The 21,609-nt window shown below is 39.1% G+C and overlaps 1 protein-coding gene and 1 non-coding gene across 2 annotated transcripts; one reads left to right on the top strand and one right to left on the bottom strand.

Moving 5' to 3' along the window:
* The first annotated feature begins 490 nt into the window (after positions 1–490).
* On the top strand, positions 491–20,851 carry LOC139946978 (uncharacterized). Its single transcript, XM_071944777.1, has 8 exons — positions 491–833; positions 6,723–6,840; positions 7,948–8,006; positions 8,750–8,812; positions 9,726–9,807; positions 16,005–16,106; positions 16,627–16,717; positions 18,697–20,851. Exons 1-8 carry the CDS (start codon positions 690–692, stop codon positions 19,463–19,465), a joined length of 1,428 nt encoding a protein of 475 aa, XP_071800878.1. The 5' UTR covers positions 491–689; the 3' UTR covers positions 19,466–20,851.
* A 473-nt stretch (positions 20,852–21,324) lies between these two features.
* On the bottom strand, positions 21,325–21,407 carry Trnal-uaa (transfer RNA leucine (anticodon UAA)). Its single transcript has one exon. It is a non-coding gene; the product is annotated as a tRNA-Leu (tRNA).
* Between the last annotated feature and the right edge of the window lie 202 nt (positions 21,408–21,609).

The following is a 21,609-nucleotide window of genomic DNA, read 5'->3' as shown; positions in this document are numbered from 1 at the left end:
ATTCTGTCCCTTACACATCTTACATGTCATACCCACGGAGACCACCTAAGGAGAGCCTCATCAAAGGAGACTACCCCAGTGGGGTTGAACATGGGAGGATTACCACAGGAATATACCCAAGGCAGTGTGTGGTACACTTTTGTTCAAGCTATTTAAAGGCCATTTGAAGACATCGTTACTTCTCTGGCTATTGTTTTCGTTAGATTGATTTTTAGTGCAATATTTTGCCAATAATAAAAAGTTTACAAAGCTTTTTATCCTTCATATACTTTATTTATTGTGAAAATTGTGTGGAAATACAAAATGTATTAACCATCGCCCTCTTGTGAAAAAAAGAAAAGTTCGCGTGGAAATAGTAAACAGTGCCCTCTTGTGGTTCATATCTTTACAATACCTCGATCTCGACATCTACACTTTCGCTCGTCCCCTATTTCAACTATGTAGATTGTACTGTACAACGAGTCTATAAACGAAAAGTGCACGAGGTTGTTGCACGCATCCACACTACACACGTCTCTTGAGTGGAGAAAGGACCTCAGAAAATCAGTAAATGAAAATGACTTTAAAATAACAAGTTGGTATTTTTTCCCGTAAATAATGAAATTTAAAGTAACTTTGTAGTGTCAGGAAAAGGTAAGGATTATTTTGCAGTCATTTTGATTGTCCATTCTGACGAAAATTATTGAAAAATGACGCAGTATTTACCACCAAATTTGTTGGCGTTGTTTGCCCCACGCGACCCGTTGCGGTTCATGCCGCCGAACGACAAACTACGGCACGAGAAAAAAGACGATGGCTACATGGGAATGTCGGAGTATGTTCGTCTGTTTGAGGTGAGTTGAAGGGTAGTTTAACAGTACAAAAGTGCAAGTTTTTCTGCCACCACTCTTTCACTCTTGATTTACAAATGGAATTTTAATCATATTCTCAATTGAGTAAATTATATTTTCAGTTTTTTAAATTTAATTTTATTCACTGCTGGAAAAATGCGGACTCCTTCAGTTGGTGCAGTTCCACTGGTTACTGGCTCATCTCATTTGGAGCTAATCTTTTGAGCCATTTGTGAATATAGGAGCCATCATTTTTTGCTCAAACTGAGCCGTTTTTCCCCATTATGTTTTTTTATTTATTATATTATATGAAAAAGGGGTCACGGTGGCAAGAAAAAAAAGGAACAGTGGAAAGTTTTGTTATTCGTTTACAAAATGAGAAGTCAGTGGTTGAATTAAAGGAGTAAATGATGTTTGTTTTTATTTAAACGTTTTTCAGCATTTTTAGGAAGTTGACTTTTTCTCCTCAACTGATTCAAACACGTTTTTGTCAGCCAATGTCAGCGACTGACTGACAATGATTTAAAAGGAAATTTAAATGTATTAAAGGTGAATGAACGCTTTAGTTACATCATCAGCAAAAAAGGATGTCAGACAACTCGTCCGTCGGACAACTCGACCGTTCGGACAACTCGATCGTTCAGACAACTCGATCGTTCAGACAACTCGACGGTTCAGACAACTCGCCTTTGAGACAACTCAACAGATGCCCAAGAGAAGTCGACGGTTGAACAGTCGACTTCCATTACTGACATGTTTACACGAATTTCCTGTAAATCCTAACCTAACCGAAACCCTAACCCTTAACTTAACCCTATCCCTCCCCCTTTTCCCGGCCCTGTGCGCGCCCATGCTGAGGCCCCCGTCACGGCCATCCGTCGACTTGTCTTGGTCCTAAGTTGAGTTGTCTGACAGTTGAAAAAAAAAGTCAGTTGAGCTGTTGTCCGAACGGCCGAGTTGTCCAATGGACGAGTTGTCTGAACATCGCAAAAATGGGTCCTACTACTTGCCATCAACTCACTTAATGCCATCAACTCGCCGTCAACTCCTCCAATACATTTAAAATCCACGAAATACAGTGATGATTTCGAGGAAGTACCCATACGAGGAACGAGTACTCGCAAATCACTCGAAGCAACTCGTTTACCACACTCGAGTTTTGCGTGCGTGGAGCGAGCGAGTGCGAGCGAGGAACGGGGGAGTTCGAGGGAGATTCAAGGGCTATCATTTTGTCCCATAGATTCCACTCTTGCGAGGAGCGTTCATGCGTAAAATCTGACCTCGGATTCAGCGTAGTTGCCTGACTGGGAACTCAGAACGTCCGCTCAGCCAGCACATAATAAAAAGGCTGGAATGATAAGGAATCTCTATCAATACAGGGAGCAGTGGCGGCGTACAAAGCAAAAATGTTGAAGTATTGTTATACTTTGTATCAAGTTACAACATAGTATAACAATTTTGTATCTTTTGCGATTGTAGCTACAAGTGCGGCACATCTAAGGGAATTTTGATGCCTGGAGTGGCTGACTTTGGTAGCATCACGTTTTTTTATTTTTTTTATCCATGGCAATTATTTAAATGGTTTTGAGGTCCAGCTGTTATCATGTCCCACAGTCCATATTTTTTAAAGAGCAAAATCAGCGCCATGGTGACGACCGGTAAACATCACGATGTGGTAAACGTTTTGAAAGGAACATTTTGAGTAAAATAAATATTACAGGGGTATATCCTTAATAATTTGTATTCACTGTATATCAGACTAATAATAAAAGAGGGAAGCGAATTCGAAAAAGAACATTTTTTTTTAAATATAAGTTCAGAATGTCTGACCTTACCTCTGGTATATTTTTGCCGTTGTTGGACACATTCAGTAAACAACTTTTTTATTATTATTAAGAATATCGGTATTTTAATATTGGCCGGCATTCGATCCTTTTGTTATATTTTTGCCGTTGTGTGATAAATGCATTTAAAAGACCTTTTTTCTTTTTATTACAGAAAAGTCCGTATTCGTCTTTTAATAATGCCGGAATTTGAGTATTGGTGAACATTTGTAAACAAGTTAGCTGAATCATCCAAACAAGCCTGATCTCTCAACATTTGCCAAACAATGGCGGACCTACGCCTCACTAAACATCTCCTCATGTGTGCATTGTCTGCGATGCTCCTTGCTGGGTCTGACATTGTAAAAGAGGACACAAGCAGAAAGGTTTTAAGACACTTCCAGGCACTGGTTGCCAGCGTTCTGTTAATGCCTCTCTGCTTTCAAATACCAAATAAAGTACTTACAACAACGCAGTTCTGATGATCAAAAAAGAAAAAAAATCCCGATAGGGAAACTTCTTCAATTGTTAACTGCGTTTATCCCTAAATGGCAAAAATACAACCAGAGGAGGTCGGACATTTTTAACTTGTAAAAACAAATGTTCCCCAATACTCAAATGCCGGCATTCTTATGACGAAATACGGATTTTTTTTTAAACAAAACAAAAGTTTTGAACTGCAGTTTATCCCAAAACGGCAAAAATATAACATTCGAATGCCAGCATTGTTAACAGACGGAAAACGGACATTTTTTGTAATAATAAAAAAGTTTTGAACTGCATTTATCCCACAACGGCAGGGGAGTTCAACTTCCCCAGTGTTAAAAAAATGATCCCAATACTCGAATGCCGACATTATTAACAGACGGAATCCGAATAAACAGACAGGTTTTTTTTTGTAAATAAAAAAGGTTTTGAACTGTATTTATCCCACGACGGCAAAATATATAGAGGGAAGATCAACTTGTTAAAAAATGTTCCCCAAAACTCGAATGCCGGCTGGCATTATTAAAAGACTGAATACATCACACAATGGGAAAAAATAAAACAGAGGGGAGGTCAACTTGTTAAATATAATGCCGACATTATTAAAATACAGAATATAGGGACAATTTGTAAATAAAAAAGAGCTCCTTTCCCCTCCCAGGTGTATTTTTTCTTCCCATTTACGCTCAGTCGATTAATATTTTCCCTGTTCTTTAATATTTCCTCGTCCATGTTCATTTCCCCGTCCCATGTTTTATTTGTTCTTCCCATGTTTTTCTCAGTCGATTAATATCCCCATGCCTCCCCACCCCAAGGGTTATTTCCCCTTCCCAGTTTTTTGTTTTCCCATCCTGGGTTGTTTCAATCTATTTATCTACCCAAAATACACCAAAATGCCCCATGCAACAACTCCTGAGTGACATCAAAGGGAAAAAAAAAAAAAAAAAATCCCCTTAGATGTGCCGCAATTATACTGGGGTTCTTATACAACATGTTACATTTGTTGTAACTTGATACAAAGTATAACAACACTTCGACATTTTTTGCTTTGTACGCAGCCTGCCCACATTTTTTGACCACACTTATTGCTGAGACTCTGCTGGTTGGGATGGTGCAATACTAGGGGAGAAAAAAAACTGGGTATAGTAGGAATTAACCTGGGAGACGGAAGGGAGGGGGAATATTACGGGGGGGGGGGGGAGAACAAAAACGGGAAGGGGAAGTAAACCTTGGACGGGAATAAACCTAGGACGGGGAAATAAACCTAGGACGGAAATAAACCTAGGACGGGAATAAACCTGGCGGGGGAATAAACCCGGGACGGGGAGATGCTTAGGGAGAAAAAAAAAAACAGGAGAGGGAAATAAACCTAATGGACGGGAAATAAACCTGGGACGGGAAAATGCTTGGGGAGAAAAAAAAAACGGGAAGGGAAAATAAACCATAGGACGGGGAATAAACCTGGGACGGGGAAATGAACCTGGTACTGTGAAATAAACATAGGACGGGAATAAACTTGGAGACGGGGAAATATACCTGGGACGGGGAAATATTAAGGGACAAAGAAAACAGGGGAAACAACCCAGGACGGCGAAATAATTATTACGGGACGAGAAAAAAAAACTGGAAGTGGAAATAAACCTGGGACGGGGAGATGCTTAGGGAGAAAAAAAAGGAAAGGGAAATAAACCTAGGACGGGAATAAACCTAGGACGGGAAATAAACCTAGGACGGGAAATAAACCTAGGACGTGAAAATAAACCTAGGGCGGGAATAAACCCGAGACGGGAAATAAAACTAGGACGGGAAATAAATCTAGGACGGGAAATAAACCTAGGACGGGAAATAAACCTAGGACGGGAAATAAACCTAGGAGAGGGAATAAACCTAGGACGGGAAATAAACCTAGGACGGGAATAAACCTAGGACGGGAAATAAACCTAGGACGGGAATAAACCCGAGACGGGAAATAAACCCGGGACATGGAAATATTAAGGGACAGAAAAAAGGGAAAACAAACCAGGACGGCGAAATAATTATTACGGGACCGAGAAAAAAACCGAAGTGGAAATAAACTGGGTCGGGGAAATAAACTTGGTACGGGGAAATGCTAAGGGATAAAAAAAAGGAAGGGAAATAAACCTAGGAAGGGAATAAACCTGGGACGGGAATAAACCCGGGACGGAAAATAAACCCAGGACGAGAATAAACCTGGGACGGGAAATAAACCTGGGACGGGGCATAAACCTAGGATGGGAAATAAACCTGTTCTGTCAATATGGAAATGTAATACATTCGTTTTTGTAACAAAGATGTGTTACACATTTCAAAACCCTTTCTGTGTAGGCCCCCCAGAGAAGCTGTATGGCACCGTCTTCAATTGGGTGTTATTTTTCAATCAGAGATCAACGTTTGTCTTTACGGGTCAGTGATCCTCGAAGACTCCTCGAAACCCCTCGCTTCCCAGTAGTTTCTACAGCTACGTGGATCGTGTGGCTTGCGTGCGTTTGCGTGCGAGGGATTTGACTTTTCGAGGGGTAAAATTTGCCCTCCTTAAAACTCGATAAAACTCGACCTCGCTCGTCTCGCTCGAATGTTTTTGGGGTACTGCCTCGAGATCACCACTGTAGGTATAGTTCAACTGTATTACTGTAAAGAGTTAACTGACTCCTTTATTAAAGGATTCGGGTACTTTTTAAAAATGTCCACAGATTTACAATAAACTTACAGGGTTTGAAGATAATGATAGTGGAAAGCTTCCCTTCAAATATTACTAACTGAGGTTGTGTAGTTTTTGAGAAATAGTAAAACAAGTCACAAAATAATTTTCATCTCAGGAAGACGAAAATTATTTTAGCATGTAAAATTCCATTAACCAGTTATGATATTATACCAAAACCATAGCATAACTGGTTTTAAATACATTTTTACATGCTAAAACTGAGACGAAAATTGATTGTTTGACTCATTTCCCAAAAACTACAGCACCTCAGTAAGTAAAATTTCAAAGAAAGCTTTCTACTATCATAATCTTCAAACTGTAAGTTTAATGTAAATCTGTGGACATTGTGTTTTGTGTTACGAAAAATTACATAGACCCTTTAAAGAGAATGTTCATACTTTTTATGTTACATTTCGGTTATAAAAATGTGAGTTTTTTGCTTGTGAACAAAATTATCTCTAATTAGTGAAGCCGTTGGCTGCCATCTTGCTTTTTCACAGAGCTTGTACAACAGAAGGCGCTTTCTTGCATTTGGAATAGTCTTGGCCCAAGACGTCAATGATCGATATCAATATTGAATTATGTACTGTGCTTAGTTTGAATTGATCACGGACGTCTTGGGTCAAAGCTAATGACACAAGCGAGTTGACGGCAAATAGTTGGATCGGCAAAACTAGTTTTCTACAATAAAGCATTTGAATAGGAGTGCACACAAACATGGTGGCGCTTGTTTTATAGAGTTGTGACATACCCCAAATGTATTCAACTTACTGACAGTATCAGTAAGCTTGATTCTAAGTTGTGAATGTGAACACCTGTTCTAATTTTTACGGAGTCTGAATTTTACTCACGATTGCGCAGGATCCAAAAGACACACCTCCTCCAACCCGTGTGGAAACTAAAGAGGAGAAGAAGGACAGAAAAAGAAAAGAGAAGGAAGAAGCTCACAGAGCAAAGGCAGAAGCCGCAATCACAGACTGTAAGTTGGAATTAAAAAAATAAGACATTAAGGTTCATATTTGTCACGTTTTTTTATCCAATCACACTTGGGCTTATTCACTGATGATATCTCTTTTAGGTTTAAAAAAGGAGAGACTCCACGTATAAGCAGTTTTACTTGTTCTTTTGTCTGCTTCATTAACAAGTATGTTAAAAAAAATAACTGGATTTTATGAAGGGCCTTTAAAGGATCCGAAATGATGTGAACAACAAAACAGAAATAAAAACTTAATGGGTTTCAAGGAGTTTCTCAAACTGTTCAAGATATGATGAAGCATTCCGGATAGGTATAAAATTCTAGGTTAGTCAAAGATCATATCCAATTTTTTAGCATATTTCAATTTGAAACAGATACAGAGAAATAATTCTTTGAAAAAATGACTTTCATTGGAAAAATTAGGCCATGCAACTTAAACATTGATCAAGTGACGCATACATGAATGCTTTCCTGGTGATTTCACAGGGTTGAGTGGCTAATATTCTACTCTGTAGTAAACGCTAGGTACAGAAACACCTTGATGCTTCTTGTTCTTACGTACATGTATTTAAATACAGCTCGTGTGGTTCAAAGAAAGAAGTAACAAGAACACTTACATGTAACACCCGTGTCAGTCAGGCGCGCCAGAGTTGCGGCGAACCAAAAAGATTAGGATCGACTTTATGTAGACCCAAAACAATATTGGTTTCAGACAGGCAAACTTAACAGAACAAGTACAGGCTGATATTTCACGGGGGCAACAAAGGCGATTGCCTCTGTTTCCCCTGGTCATTGCCTTGGTGCCCTTGAAATGCTCTAGTACAAATTTGCAATTTCCTCATAGGGTGCCCTTTACCAAGACGAAAATGCCTTGGTGCCCTTGCCCTTTCAAAAATGAAGCATACAGCCCTGCAAGTAGGTTTGGCTCATAACAAGAACAGCATCTGAAACCAAGGCACTCCAGAAAAATTCTGAACGACTGCAACAGTTGATCTTTCAATACTTACGTGTCAGTAGCATTGGAGTATAGGACATCCTTAGTAACACTCTTAGCAACAGTCGTAGCCTTAGCCAGCAATTCCTGATTCAATGTTTTCTTTGTTTATACAGGGGAGCCTGCAGCAGCCACTATCGGAGACCCATTCAAGACGCTTTTCATCGCGAGGGTTGTAAGTATTTTAGGCATACAAAAAAAGAAATCTTGATTTTTTTTTTAAACAAACCTGTCCACACTTTTTAAGACCTATATGGCTCCAAGTATGAATAATGTTTAATAAATTATATTATATATTTGGTTTGCGGTAACACCATGTGTGTATCTACTTGCCAGGTAGAGTTTGTCTTTCTTTATTCTACTACCGCGGATATTATATTTATCGGTTGTTCGTGAGACTTCTCAGTTCTGAGTCCTGTTTTTTAACTACTACCCGGGCGAAAGGTATAGAAAATTGGCTGGGACTACTGCTGATTGTTTCGGTGTATATCTTTGGTTATTAAAGTCCTACTATGCATTTTGGGACATTATAAATAAGAGTTATCTTGATGATTTTTGTGAATGTGATCTCAAGGCCCCCCCCTCCAAAAAAAAAACCTTTTGTTTGCGTGTGTTGTCTGCTCTAATAGGCATGTATGGGCTCGAAACTCGCATGTATCAATAGGATACGCTATCTTGTGCATGGGGAGACACTGCTATGATGATTGATGTACCATGTGTTGCAGAGACTGCGCCTTTCTTTGCTTCAGTGCCCCGTTCATGTTAAGTTCCTAATGCTCTCATACAATGTAGAGTGTTATATTTCTCAAGTGACCTCGTCTGTTTTTCAAGACTACAATCCCAGGCTGTGGGTTAGAACTTTGTTTGCCTGGCAGTTGCTCAGTTGTTAAATTTTATAACTTTTTCTTTCGTTCGCAGAACTACGACACATCAGAGTCTAAGCTTCGTCGTGAGTTTGAATCCTACGGACCTATCAAGATGGTATGTTGTTTTGGACATAAAGTTTTCCTTTCAATGTTAACCCTAGCAGTGCCCTGTAACAAAATATTCTGTAACAGTTACTATTTTTTTTAACAAATTGTAAATAAGAAGGCTAAAAACAATGGGTGCGGTCAAGGCACCCAAAGGTTAAACTTCACAACCTTTCTTTTGGTCTCAACCAGTCAACTTGAACTTTGCTGAGTTTTTCACTTTTGCTCAGTATAAGTCAAAGGTTCTCTCATCTCTTATCTATCCTGCTCTTTGATTGAGTTCTTATAGTACTGTCTTGGGAAGCTACATTTACTTGCAACCTTTAACTCAAGGGGTAACGAAAACAGGCCTGTAAAATCTCTGTTAATCTGACGAAATTCACTCAGAGAAATAATGTTTTGAAAAAATGTCTTTGGGTGAAAAAATTAGGCCATTATAAATAAAATTTAACTGAATGCTTTCCTGGTGATTTCACAGGGTTGAGTGGCTCATACTCTACTCTGTAGTAAACGCTAGGTACAGAAACACCTTGATGCTTCTTGTCGTTACCTACATGTATGTAAATACAGCTTGTGTGGCTTACAGAGAGAAGTAACAAGAACATTGTTTATCATTGATGTGAATCAATAATGAGTTTTTTTTTTGTTTTCAATGGCCCATTCACAGGCCTACAAAAGCTTACAATATCAATCCTGTCAACCTGCCGCTTAAGCCCGGTTCATACTTGCTGCGCATGCGAACGCGATACGAATCTTAACGCCACAAATTTGCAACAAATTATTGACTTGTACTCAACGTCTGCGAAAGAATCGCTGCAAAATTTGCTTCGCATTCGTGGGAAGTATGAACGGGGCTTACCATTTGGATTCTAGTTTTAGACATTTTTCCAATCAATGACTCTCACCCCCTGATTTGTCACCAGATCCACGTTGTTCATGACAAGAAAACTGGCAAGCCAAGAGGATACGCATTTATAGAGTATGAACACGAGAGAGACATGCACAGTAAGTACCAAATCCCCTCCCTCCAGTAAACAATGGTATCGTCCAGATAACTTGAATACAGCGAGTCTTGACCCTACTGTTATTGAATAGAACTAGAGGGCGCTTGTGGTATTAAACTCGAGCATGAATCCTTATGGGCTACTTCAATCTCACAAAGAGTAAGGACTAGTCCTGATCTCACAAAGAGTAAGGACTAGTCCAAACTTAGGAAGTGCATATGTGCAGACCGAGATTTGACATTGTTGCACCAAGCTTTTATGTGCGAGATGCAATGTTTTGGCAAAATCCAGAGACAAATGTTTTTCCACTGAAATGACAAAATGGAATTTTAACATGTGTTCGGACCCGTCTGTATGGGTTTGTTGCTAGTCACAAATTTCTTAAATTCTTTAAAAAAGATAGATGACTAGGGAGAGACCGCTAACAAAAGGGCTTGATAAGCTCAAATGGTAGTCCACCGGCATGTTAATCCAAAGGTCGCAAGTTCTAGTTCCTCTCTAGTAAATTCTTATATGTTTAATAATTATAATAATATTATCAAAGTCTTATATAGCGCACGTATCTACCAAACAAGGTACTCAAGATACTCAAGGCGCTGAGTGTATACAAACCCAAAAATTTGTTAGGGAATGATGTTAAACTCCTTTGGCAAGTTCTGTTTTCTCATCTTGAGAGGCATTAGCCTAGAACAGGCAGGAATGCTCCTTGCATTTGATTCCGTAGACTGTCACACAAATATTGAATTAATAATATTTCAGACTGGGTGTTGGTACGGGATTCGTAGATACATTTTGGATGCTCAATTTTATAGTCATTTAAACACTAATAAGGGTTGTTTTGAAACTGCAGTTTCAAGATAAATATAGGTCTTGAAACTGCTGTCTCCTATTTTTAAAAATTTTGTTCAGGGATTTTATTAACTAAAACAAGTTTTCAGTGCAAAAGTATCGGCTCAATTCCAGAATGAATCTCTAGTTAGGGAGGTTCTGTGCACACCAAAAAAGGGATATCTTTGCTCTATATGAAATACAACAAGCAATTTAAAAAAACGCGAATCGCAAAGAGTCTATTTCATTTAAAGACAGTGTTTCGTTTTAACTGACATACCAAAACTTAAGCTGGTACCTGTAAGAGTGTTCCTATGGTAAGCAGAGATAGGTTTGTATACGGTGTATCTGTAAATATTACCAATGACCTTTAGATGATCTTTGACATCCCTGTATGCTGGATCCACCACAGATTGGTGTAAACTTTGCAGACGCTGTTTTAGATATTGAGCTTAATGCTGGCCATAACCTTCACTGTCGTTGTCAGTGTTCCCCAGAATGAAGAACAATTCTGTAGACCCCTTGCACATGATGCAACAAGCGCAAACAGCGCCTTCACTGAGGTCAAAGAAGGAACTTTCATTGGCTGAGAGTTGTGCATGGCATGTACACGCTTGCACATTTGCGTTATTTGACTTCAGCAATGGATGCCAAAACGCAAGAGGTCTACTGACCAATGTGTAGCCAGAATCAGTCACTTCTCAGTTAGCATGAACATTTAGAACAACGAAAACATTGGCCATGATAAGTGATCGATGTGACATCGTGAATATGGATTTGGTCCTATAGATTTTTGTTCTCTTTTTTTTTTTTCTAATCTTTTTGGAAAGCAAGTAAACCCAGTTTTAAGTTCTGACAGGAAGTGCCTGGTTTTGGCATTAAAGGTACTGGACTCTAATTGGTAATTACTCAAAACAATTGTTAGCATAACATACTTGTTTGGTAACAAGCAATGGAGAGCTGTTGATAGTTTCAAACTTTTTGAGAAAAGTCTCCCTCTGAAGTATTATAGTTTTTGAGAAAGAGGTAATTCCTCACTCAAATATTAAAAGACTTCAGGCCTGAAGCCTTTTATTATGCATCTGAAAGCACACAAATGTATGCATTATGGTGTTTTTTCTTTCATTATTCTCTTGCAACTTTGATGACCAATTGAGTTCAAAATTTTACCGATTTGTTATTTTATTTGTGTTGAAATACACCAAGTGAGAATATACTGGTCTTTGACAATTACCAAATGTGTGCGGTGCCTTCAAGCATCACATGTGACTATCACTCGTTTGCAAAAGAAACCCAAAAGAGTCTCGACTTGTACACAGCTCAAAGGGTAAAAACAAAATGTTCTGAATTAGTCCTTCCCATGAAATATGCTAACTATTTTCACACATGGCCACCGACACTATGGCAAGAATTGTGCACTAGGCTGAAGAAAAAATGTGTAAGTTTCATGCCACCTTCAACCCCCATACAAAAAGCAGGATGTCCCCTCATTTTGCCCAGCAGTAGTGCAGTTAGTGTGCACCTGCGATGATGTGCAATTTACAAAATATTTCATGGGAAGGGTCTTTTCATGCATTTGTGTCATGAGGGTTATAGGCCTTACACATGTACGGACAAGGAGTTTGGTATTTGTTTACCAAAGTTACTGTATTTAGGAGTAGTTCGTAATTTCTAGAAACTAAACTGTTATAGGGAATTACATGTATTTAAGGGTAACTCAAGTTACCCAACTGTAATCTAGCCTTATTGCCAATACCACACACTGACGTAACTGTATCTTTTTGTCACCCTTTCAATACAGCCACACATAGTGTGCTGCCCCCACTCAGTCAGTCGGCCTGGCATGACAAAGCCTCAGCCTTGCTGTCTCTAAGCCTAGTCATTAATCCTATTCATGGATTTTGGTTTGTATATGATATGGTAAGCGGTACACTGGCCTCCCCATATTCAACACACAGACATACCCAAAGGGCCAATGGGGAAGGGGTGGGTATAGAAGGGGGAAGGGAGTTTGCTTTTAACAACCATACAGTAAAAACTTTCTATCACAAAGTCACAAGACACCAAAATGTTAAACGTCTTAGAAGACATACTTACTGTACTGTAGAAGAGCAAACATTGAACTACAATTCTGAGTTTTTTTAACCCAATTTCTGCAGTGGAATCACAAATCCTTTTTTAATTTGTTTATATATAAATAAACCAAACAATAATGCATGCATTGATGAGACTTCTAAAGCATATCACAATAACAGACAGACATCAGAAATCATAAACAAAAGTAAGGAATTAAAAAGTAAGAAGTGCAGACCATACCAGGAGTCCAGCGGTAACTCTTTGTTTGATCCTGTAAAATAACAACTACAAACCACTAACATGTACATGGATTTGGCGTTTGTGGTAAAAAAAATACTGTGCCACTTTTTGTTGCCGTTTTCTCAACAAGTAGTCACTTTATTCAACTGAAACTTTCACTGGTGACTTTTATTGTATCTTTCTTGATAATTTGATTTTTGAATCAGCATTACATTGACCGGAAAAAACTAAAACAACAAGTAGTTGTCCCAATCATTTTATGTTTTAAGTCTTCGGCTAAGTAGCTCAAACGTTTTAAAAACTCTGTTAATTCTTGTGCCCAAACTGTTGGACCCCTGGTATGTGTCATGTTCCGGGTAAGTTACCCAGCGTCACAACCTCATACCTGGAATGTGTCAACCTTGTTCCCATCTTGATGGCTCGGCGTGTGATGTGTTTTGGCAAGACTTGGTAAGGTGCCAGGTAAATTCGTGTCTTTGGTTTTTTTTTATATTCAGAAATTGGTGTCAAGCTATGCATTTTGAATTTTGCTTTCAATTACGAAAAGAAACTGCACTTTTAAAACTAAAATAGAATTAGAAAAGTTTTACCAAAGAATGCACATTAACTTTTTTTTGAAGTCTTTTTTTTAATGTAAAATTGTTTAAAGATCTTAGTTCTGGACAAGACCTAATACATGTACTTTGTTACAAAACAATTTCTAATAATCATACCGATGACAGGCTGGTAAGGCCTGTGCTGTAAAACTCAGTTTTGTAAATTTTCCGGGTTGGTAAGCCCATGATTTGTTGAACATCTTGGAAGTACTTTACTGGAAAGATTTGACTGCATTTGTCTTTTCCTGTTTGGAGGTTTCGACGATGTCCCCTCTTTACGTAAGTGATTTGCTCTTAAGAACTAGAAGCATGTTTTGCCTATTTGATTGACTTACAAACACTGTTAGCTGATGTAAAGCGTACATGTAAGTGATTGTTGTCGTCGGGTTTGGTAAGCCCAAAGTTGATGGACCGCGCACAGCTGAAGTGGAACCTGGGTTCTTTTGAGTTTTGTAAGTTTTTGGTGGAGTCAACGATGCATATGGTGTTCAACAATAGTTGTAGGGAGCAGAGTAAGCAACCAACTTATTTTGTTTTGCTGTTCAGGGGAAGGGTGAGGGTCGGGGTAAGCTGGTTTTAAAGTCTGAAATGATGGTGGGTCGGTAAGCCCAACTTGGTGTCAACTGTCAACATGTCTGTAAAGAACTTCAAACACAGAGGAAAAGTGCAAGCCCGATTACAATATTGCGGTAATCAGGACTTAAGGTAATGAAGAAGTTATGGACGGGGAGTGTGAGTTCTTGAGTTTGTTGGCCGACTGTTTATTCATCTTTTTTTTTTCTTTTTTTTTTTACTTTTACTCTCGCGGAAACAGGTACTTGTATAGTGGTCTCTGTGTATTGGTTATTTTTTTTTTTCTTCAATTTTACGTTTTTCAGTGGTGTGATTTTCACTGGGTTTGGTAAGCCCAAACATTCTCTCTTGTAAAATATTCAACACGAGGGACAGAAAGTTGATTTTGGTGACAATAAGATATCTTCCGTCAAACCTTTTGTAAGTTTTAACGGTGAGTTTCTAACATGGATGCAGGTTGGTTATTGTGACCTGTAAGGTAGTCATTGTGGTAATGTTAGTTGTTAGTTATTCTGTGACAAAGCTTAGCTGGGGTGGTAAGCCCATTTGCGTAAAATATTACTATCTATGCCGGCAGCAGAAATGGTTAACAATAGTATTGGTAACATTTGTCCTTACATGTATAAGTTTTTGTGTATTTCTTGTATAGCTGGTAATCCCATTGTTCTTGCACATGAGTAGGTATGAAACTGTGCAAATGGGGGGGGGGGCCAATTTGATAAAGTCTGTTGGGCAAAAAAACAATTCTTAGAAAATTGCTTTGCTGAGCATGGTTTGTCTTTGCTGAGCATGGTTTGTCTTTGTTCAGCAATGTTTTGTGTGTAAAGGCTTTATGAAATTGGTCCCAGCTGGGTTGGGGATGTTCAGAAAACTTGATTATATATTGATCATTTATCATAACATGGAGAAATATGTGGTGAGTGATCTGTGTATGAGTAATAGCCTATTTTGGAAACTTTGGCTCTGGCTTGCCAGAGCCTAAGCTAGAGCTTCAGCCAGAGCCAATGCTGGAGCTTTGGTAATGAAAAGGTCCTGATGAAGGGGGAAGCTTGGTGAGAGCAGACATTGTCAATCCTTCAATGGAAAGGCTTCATCTACTGCCACCAAGGACCTCACTGCTCATCATCAAACTATTTAAAGCCCTTGTATCTGCAGTTTAATTTTTCCTGAGCGTTGGTTTAAAGTTTAAGATCCTTATTTTGAAATTTCAGACTTTTAAGAGTAAAAAGTATACTCCCAGGTTAAACCATGTGAAAAATGAGGAGTGTTGTCGCTCGATGTTTCTAACGGTACATGTATAGATGTTGTGACCTCTGACGTCACTTGAAAACCAAAACATGATTCGCGCGCATACCGCCGGGCAAAACCTTTGTGATTTGGCAGCCAGCTAGAAAGTACACACAATCTTACCATGACTACGCGTTTTTTTTGCCCGGCGAAACATGACGTGTACAGTGTTTTGGCAACAGAGGGCGGTTTAAATGTAAACTGAGAATTTATACACTCTTATATTTTCTATTGGATCGTCAACTAATTTAATCTTGGATTCCTAGACTTCTCAAACTGTTCTCCCATGTTTACAGATGTACGTAATGGATTAACTTAAATGGCTTTCCTCCATTGTAAAAAATAAAAAAAGCTTTAAAAATAACAGGGTAAAGTTGTAAGTATACATGTCGGTCAAACTTCAAGATGCGGAAAGCTTCTCTTCTCTCGTGTCACCAAGCTTGAGACATGATGTCATCAGAAGTGATATGACCTTTGACACACCTCGAATGACCTTCAACCCTTGCAGGTGATATTGTGATTTTGTTGTGACAGTAGTCTGCATGTTTCGGCATCGTTCGCGTCATGCTCTGACTTTTTAATTGTCTTTAATCCGTAGATGCCTACAAGTATGCTGACGGCAAGAAGATTGATGGGAGAAGAGTCTTGGTGGACGTTATGAGAGAGGGGACGGTTAAAGGATGGTTGCCACGGAGACTAGGTAAAGAAAACCAAATAAATCTTGGTTACAATTCCAAAGACTGCTTACCACGGTATTCTGCATTTACAGCGCCCTGTACAGCACGGTCAAATTTTCTGCCGAATTCTGCGATTGCAATCACTGTTCTCCACTTGCGGTGTAAGCGAAGAATGCTTAGTAACATGAAGTATGCACGCATACAAGCCAAGATTCACATGCCAAAATGTGAAACACATGCTTAACATAAGCGGAAATTTCCCTATGTCTTTGTGTGTTTGTCTTTATGATGCAACAGTTGCTCTGCGTAAATAAAACTTTTGCCATATTAAACCAAAAAAATATTATTTGAGCCAATCTTGATTAATTCCATTTTGATAGTTGTCAAAACACTATTCAAATAGAAGATGCCTGATTTTGAAGAAAGTTTTGAGAAATTACAAATTTTTCTTGATTGCATCACAAATGATGACCCAAAACATATGCTTAGACGATTGTCTGTGTTGTCTGACAATGATGAGTGTGTATTTTCTTTTATCGGTAGGTGGTGGATTGGGAGGAACTAGACGAGGTGGCCCTGAAAACAATGTCCGTCACTCTGGAAGGGAGGAACCTTCACAAGCAGCAGCTGCAAGGTGAGTCATTTGCATTAGCAGCGTTAACAGTGGTCCACTGGCCAAATGCCAGTTAAAGCAAAAATAATAGTTTTTTTATACAGGCCTGGAATTCTATCTTTGAAAGGGCAAGGCCATTCTCATTTTGCAAAGGGCACTTCCATTGGAAATCCTTAAAGTCTATGGGAAACTTTTGAAGGGGCACCAAGGCCAAGACCAGGGGCAACAGAGGTCATGACCTCTAAGGCCTGCGTGAAATTTGAGGCCTGCTTATATATTATGTAGCACTTTATAGCACAACGCACTTGCGTTTCAAAGCGCTCAGTGTATTGTCCTGCAAGGCAAGCTATGGGGGAGCTACATGTACGTTTTGAAGTAAGAGGCCCCTTCCTGTTACAGTACCATGTAATGGTTAACAAGGTGCTGCGGTGCAATATGCTGCCAATCAAACCAGGATCATTAAAGGAACACGTTGCCTTGGATCGGTCGAGTTGGTCTTTGAAAAGCGTTCAATAACCGTTTGTTATAAAATCGGTATGGTTAGAAAGATGTTGTAAAAGTAGAATACAATGATCTACACAAATATGCCTCGAAATTGCGTGGTTTTCGTGTTACCTCGTCGACAAACACGTTCGGCCATTTATGGGGGTCAAAAACTTGACTCCCATAAATGGCCGACCGTGTTAGTCCGCGACGTAAAATGAAAACCGTACAATGTTGAGTGCTACTTGTGTGGATCATTGTATTCTACTTTTAAAACATCTTTCTAACCATATGCATTTCATAACAAACGGTTTCAAACGCTTTTTATAGACCAACTCGTCCGATCCAAGGCAACGTGTTCCTTTAAGGCAGACCCCTTCTATGTTTGATAAGTGCACTGGGTTCTGTAATGTGCATTACACAACACACAGGGAACAATGGCTTAACGTCCCATCCAAAGGACAACACGTGAGCAGCAGTCAAAATTAACTGCACGAGGTCCGGCTGAAAAAATCTTAATAATCTATGTGACCCGCTCTGTGAAAATGAGTGAGATGTTGACAGTTTAAAACTTTCACTTATATGCGTGGCTGGAAAGAACACACCAGTAGCAGTTATTCGGTATAATGTCCAAGCTATGGGGTGTACCGCTTTGCTGAGTTACCCCCATTTGAAATTAGCCAGTATATCATTTTTTGTTAAAAACGAATTCCAAATAAAGTGATGTTTTAAACTACCATTTCGTGCAAAAGGATACAAATTAGACTATAAAAAGTATAATCACAAAATTGTTGTATTCATACCTTTGTTGCCTAAAAATAAGTGTTTTAAAGGTTTGCCAAGCAAATATAAATCTTAAAAAGTACATGAATGAAAAATAATATTTTCCACATTAAACTGTCCATTACTCAATAATATATTGGGCTACATCTGACTCTTTTTCACAGAGTTGGTCACATATTCAGTTCAAATTTAGACTATTCATATCCAAATTAATGGACTAGAGAAATGAAAGCTAACTAGTCCCGCTGGCTCAAGTTAATGGCAAACCCTGGTTATTATACATGTACATGTGTGTATAGTAAGTATACATGTGCGTATAGTAAGTATTATAAACGGAAAGAATTTGTGGGGCATTCAACTTCTTTTTTGCTCTTACAAATTTTTTTTTTAATTTTTTTTTTTTTTATATAGACCATTCTCATATCATCGCCAAAAAAATGTCACATGTCCCAGACACTTAGTTCTGCCTTTTCATCTGTGTGACTACTGGACCCCAATGCTTTTGTTTACAATAATGGGCTCGAGCTTCTAGATGGCGCTCGACATGATGATGATGACAAATCTCCGGGTCATATTCAACCCAAAATAAGTGCTTTTTTGTTTTGACTGTAAGTACAGGTACATGTACAACAGTTTCTGTAGCCTGCAGGTGAGTATTGTAGTTTTAACTATTTAAGCCTGCATGGTGAAGCTATAAGCTCAACTGACCAAAGCTTTGAATTGTCTTTAAACAGAGATGAAGAGGATCGAGACAAAGATCGACATGAACGGCCAGATCGCAGCAGGAGCCATGATCGAGACAGGGAGCGCCGCCGGGAGCGTGTCGATAGAGATAGAGACATGGACCGCGGTAGAAGGGATCGAGGAGACAGAGGGGATCGAGGAGATCGGGGCGACAGGGGAGATAGAGGTGATAGGGATCGGGATCGTGACAGAGAGCGCAGGGAGCGGGACCGTGATCGAGACCGTGATCGGGATCGAGATCGTGATCGCGACCGGGACCGTGATCGGGAAAGGCGCAGGCGGGAACGTGATCGAGAGCGAGAGGGTGAACGAGACGTTGAAAAAGAAGGCGTCGAAGCAGAAAATGATGACAAGGACCAGGACAAGGACCTCCAAGAAGCCATTGAGAGAGATCGCGACAGGGACCGCGGACGAGACCGTGACAAGGACCGTGACAAAGACCGTGACCGACGGAGGCGAGATCGCGACAGGGATCGTGACCGTGGTGATCGTGGTGACCGTGACCGAGACCGGGACAGACGTGACAGGGATCGCGGACGTGACCGTAAGCGAGAACGTGATCGTACCGATTATGGAGATGAGGAACCACCAGATGTCAAGGTTAAGATTGAAGGAGCTGAGGATGTTGGCCTGGTGTCGTATCCACCTGACGATGAAGAAGAGGTGCCTCAAGATGAGGAGGAGGTTAAAATCAAGAAGGAAAAGCTAGACTTAGGATACGGTGACGTTGAGCCTGCCAATGGTTACCAACAAGAGTAGATTTGCAATCATTTTAAACCTCAAGGAATTTCTGGACTAACCTTCATACAAACTTAAAAAGCTTAAAAGTGCTTTGTGCCGTAAGTTGTTCTTTTTAGTGGTTTATGTTTCCATTTTTAAAACTTGCTAGATGTCTTTTTTTTGTTTTTTAAATACAGGACCGAGAAACTTTTTTTATACAGTTCATGTGATGTTTTTCTTGTTGATTTTTTTTCTTCCCTGTGTGTTATGAGTCTAACATGTCTTTGATGTATGCTAGGAGGTGAGTTTTTGTATCAATAATTTGACCTCTGACATTGTTTGTTTACAAAATAGACCCCATTGCCAACAAATTGCTAGAGAAAATACGAGAGATCAATATCAATGTCATGGCTCTGTTACCATTAGGCCTAGTTATATAGTTGTTCTTTATTATGCAGTGCTTGAAAAATGAAAAAAAAATTCTGCAGAGCAACATTGTAAAAGGATCAAATGTAGTTTTTCTACACTTGTTCTATATTTATTTAGGCCCTGTAAACAAAACAACAACAAATTTAACATTGGTTTGTGTTACTTTATTATCTTACATGTAGCTATGTTTACAATACGCATTTCAAACGGAGACTTGGGTGTTACTTATACTTGGTGGCAGCAGACTTACATGGACCTTAATATCGCAAATACTTGATATGCACGCGCTAGACATGTTAGACGACAGAGAAGTTGAATGAAGTGCATGCTGGTCTAGCTAGCCATAAAGTTTGATCGCTAGCTAGACCAGCATGCACCTAATTTGACAGCTTGCACAATAGGTATTTGCGAAAAGGTCTGTAAATTCATCTTCTCTGCTTTTTGTGCTTTCACAGAACTTCTTATGATCTAAGCAGAAAATTGTCATTGTCTGCTTAGCAAACATTACAGGAAACCAGTCACAGACGGTGTTTATGATGGTAATCTTGTTATGGTAAGCAACATTTTGTGTGCTTAGCTCATTTTTGTGCTAAAGTAACTCCATAAACCTATTGTTCCAATGTCTCCCATAGAGTTTTCACTGACTAGTTTGATTAACTTAATACTTCATGAAGACTGGATGTTTGAATGAAACAAAACCTAGCAGCTGGGAGAAATGTCGGATTTGTCAAATGTAAGGAGTGAAAGTTTGGGAAGTAATCTCTGATGAGCTATGATGTTCCACGGAAAATCAAACACAGCCATTGTTGAACGTCTTGCTATTTGTTGAGGTTGGGTTAAGCATACATGAGAAACATGATATCAAATCATACTTATTAATGAAATAGTAGAATTATGCATACCTGTGAAATTTTGTAAATGCATTAATTTTGTTTAAAATAAATTGGAGCTTTAGGGAAGGGCTGACCTGTGAAAAATAAAGCGTCATTTAATGAAGATGTGCTTGCGTTAAATTGGTGAACGTTTTAGGAGTGTTGTTTGCTGTAGCACTGTTTAAATTTTCAAAGTTAAAAGAACCAAGTTTGCTAAACCAGTTTGACCAAAGGGTCGCAGGCTAATGAGGACTATTGGAATAACTGGTTTTGTCACAGAAACTGATACAAACCACAATGGAAACTGACTGGTTTTAAATGATTTTTGGGGTTGATCAAAGAAAAACTGACTAGAGTTTGGATTTGAACCAACAACCTATAGAAAATGTGGCATGTTTAATCCGGAGGCTGTTGTTTGAATCCCACTCAAGTAAATCTTTCTTTTTACATAAATTTCTAAATACAGTTACGGGACGGAAGTAGGATTTTCTACTCCCTGGACCAACATTAAGTACCAAGAGCGGTTGAAAATATTGGTTGAATCCGAGGAAGCGTGTAAAAAAAAAAAAAATCAAACTCAAAAAATATGAAAATTAATAACACGGATGGGGTTCGAACCCATGAGGACTTACGTCCATTAGAACTTAAGTCTAACGCCTTAACCACTCGGCCACCGTGTTCCATGCAAATGAGACGAGGTATGTCATTATGTATTATTGAATGTTCCACGTAAATTTTAATTTGAGGAAGACTTGGTGTTTTGAATAGAAGTATGCATTTTTAGTACACTTCTTTAACCAGATTTGTTGTACAAGACGACCATTGACGCATAAAATGACTTCCAAACAGGAGTTGCTTTTGAAACTTAAGAGGGCGCCCCAC

This window comes from Asterias amurensis, chromosome 14 (assembly GCF_032118995.1).
Source record: "Asterias amurensis chromosome 14, ASM3211899v1".
NCBI lineage: Eukaryota > Metazoa > Echinodermata > Asteroidea > Forcipulatida > Asteriidae > Asterias > Asterias amurensis.
This window is presented reverse-complemented; position numbering and strand designations above follow the sequence as displayed.

Coding starts and splice junctions, on each gene's coding strand:
- LOC139946978 (XM_071944777.1), top strand. CDS start 690: ATGACGCAGTATTTACCACCAAATTTGTTGGCGTTGTTTGCCCCACGC. Junction 8,007..8,749: donor CGCTTTTCATCGCGAGGGTT/GTAAGTATTTTA, acceptor TTTCGTTCGCAG/AACTACGACACATCAGAGTC. Junction 8,813..9,725: donor CCTACGGACCTATCAAGATG/GTATGTTGTTTT, acceptor ATTTGTCACCAG/ATCCACGTTGTTCATGACAA.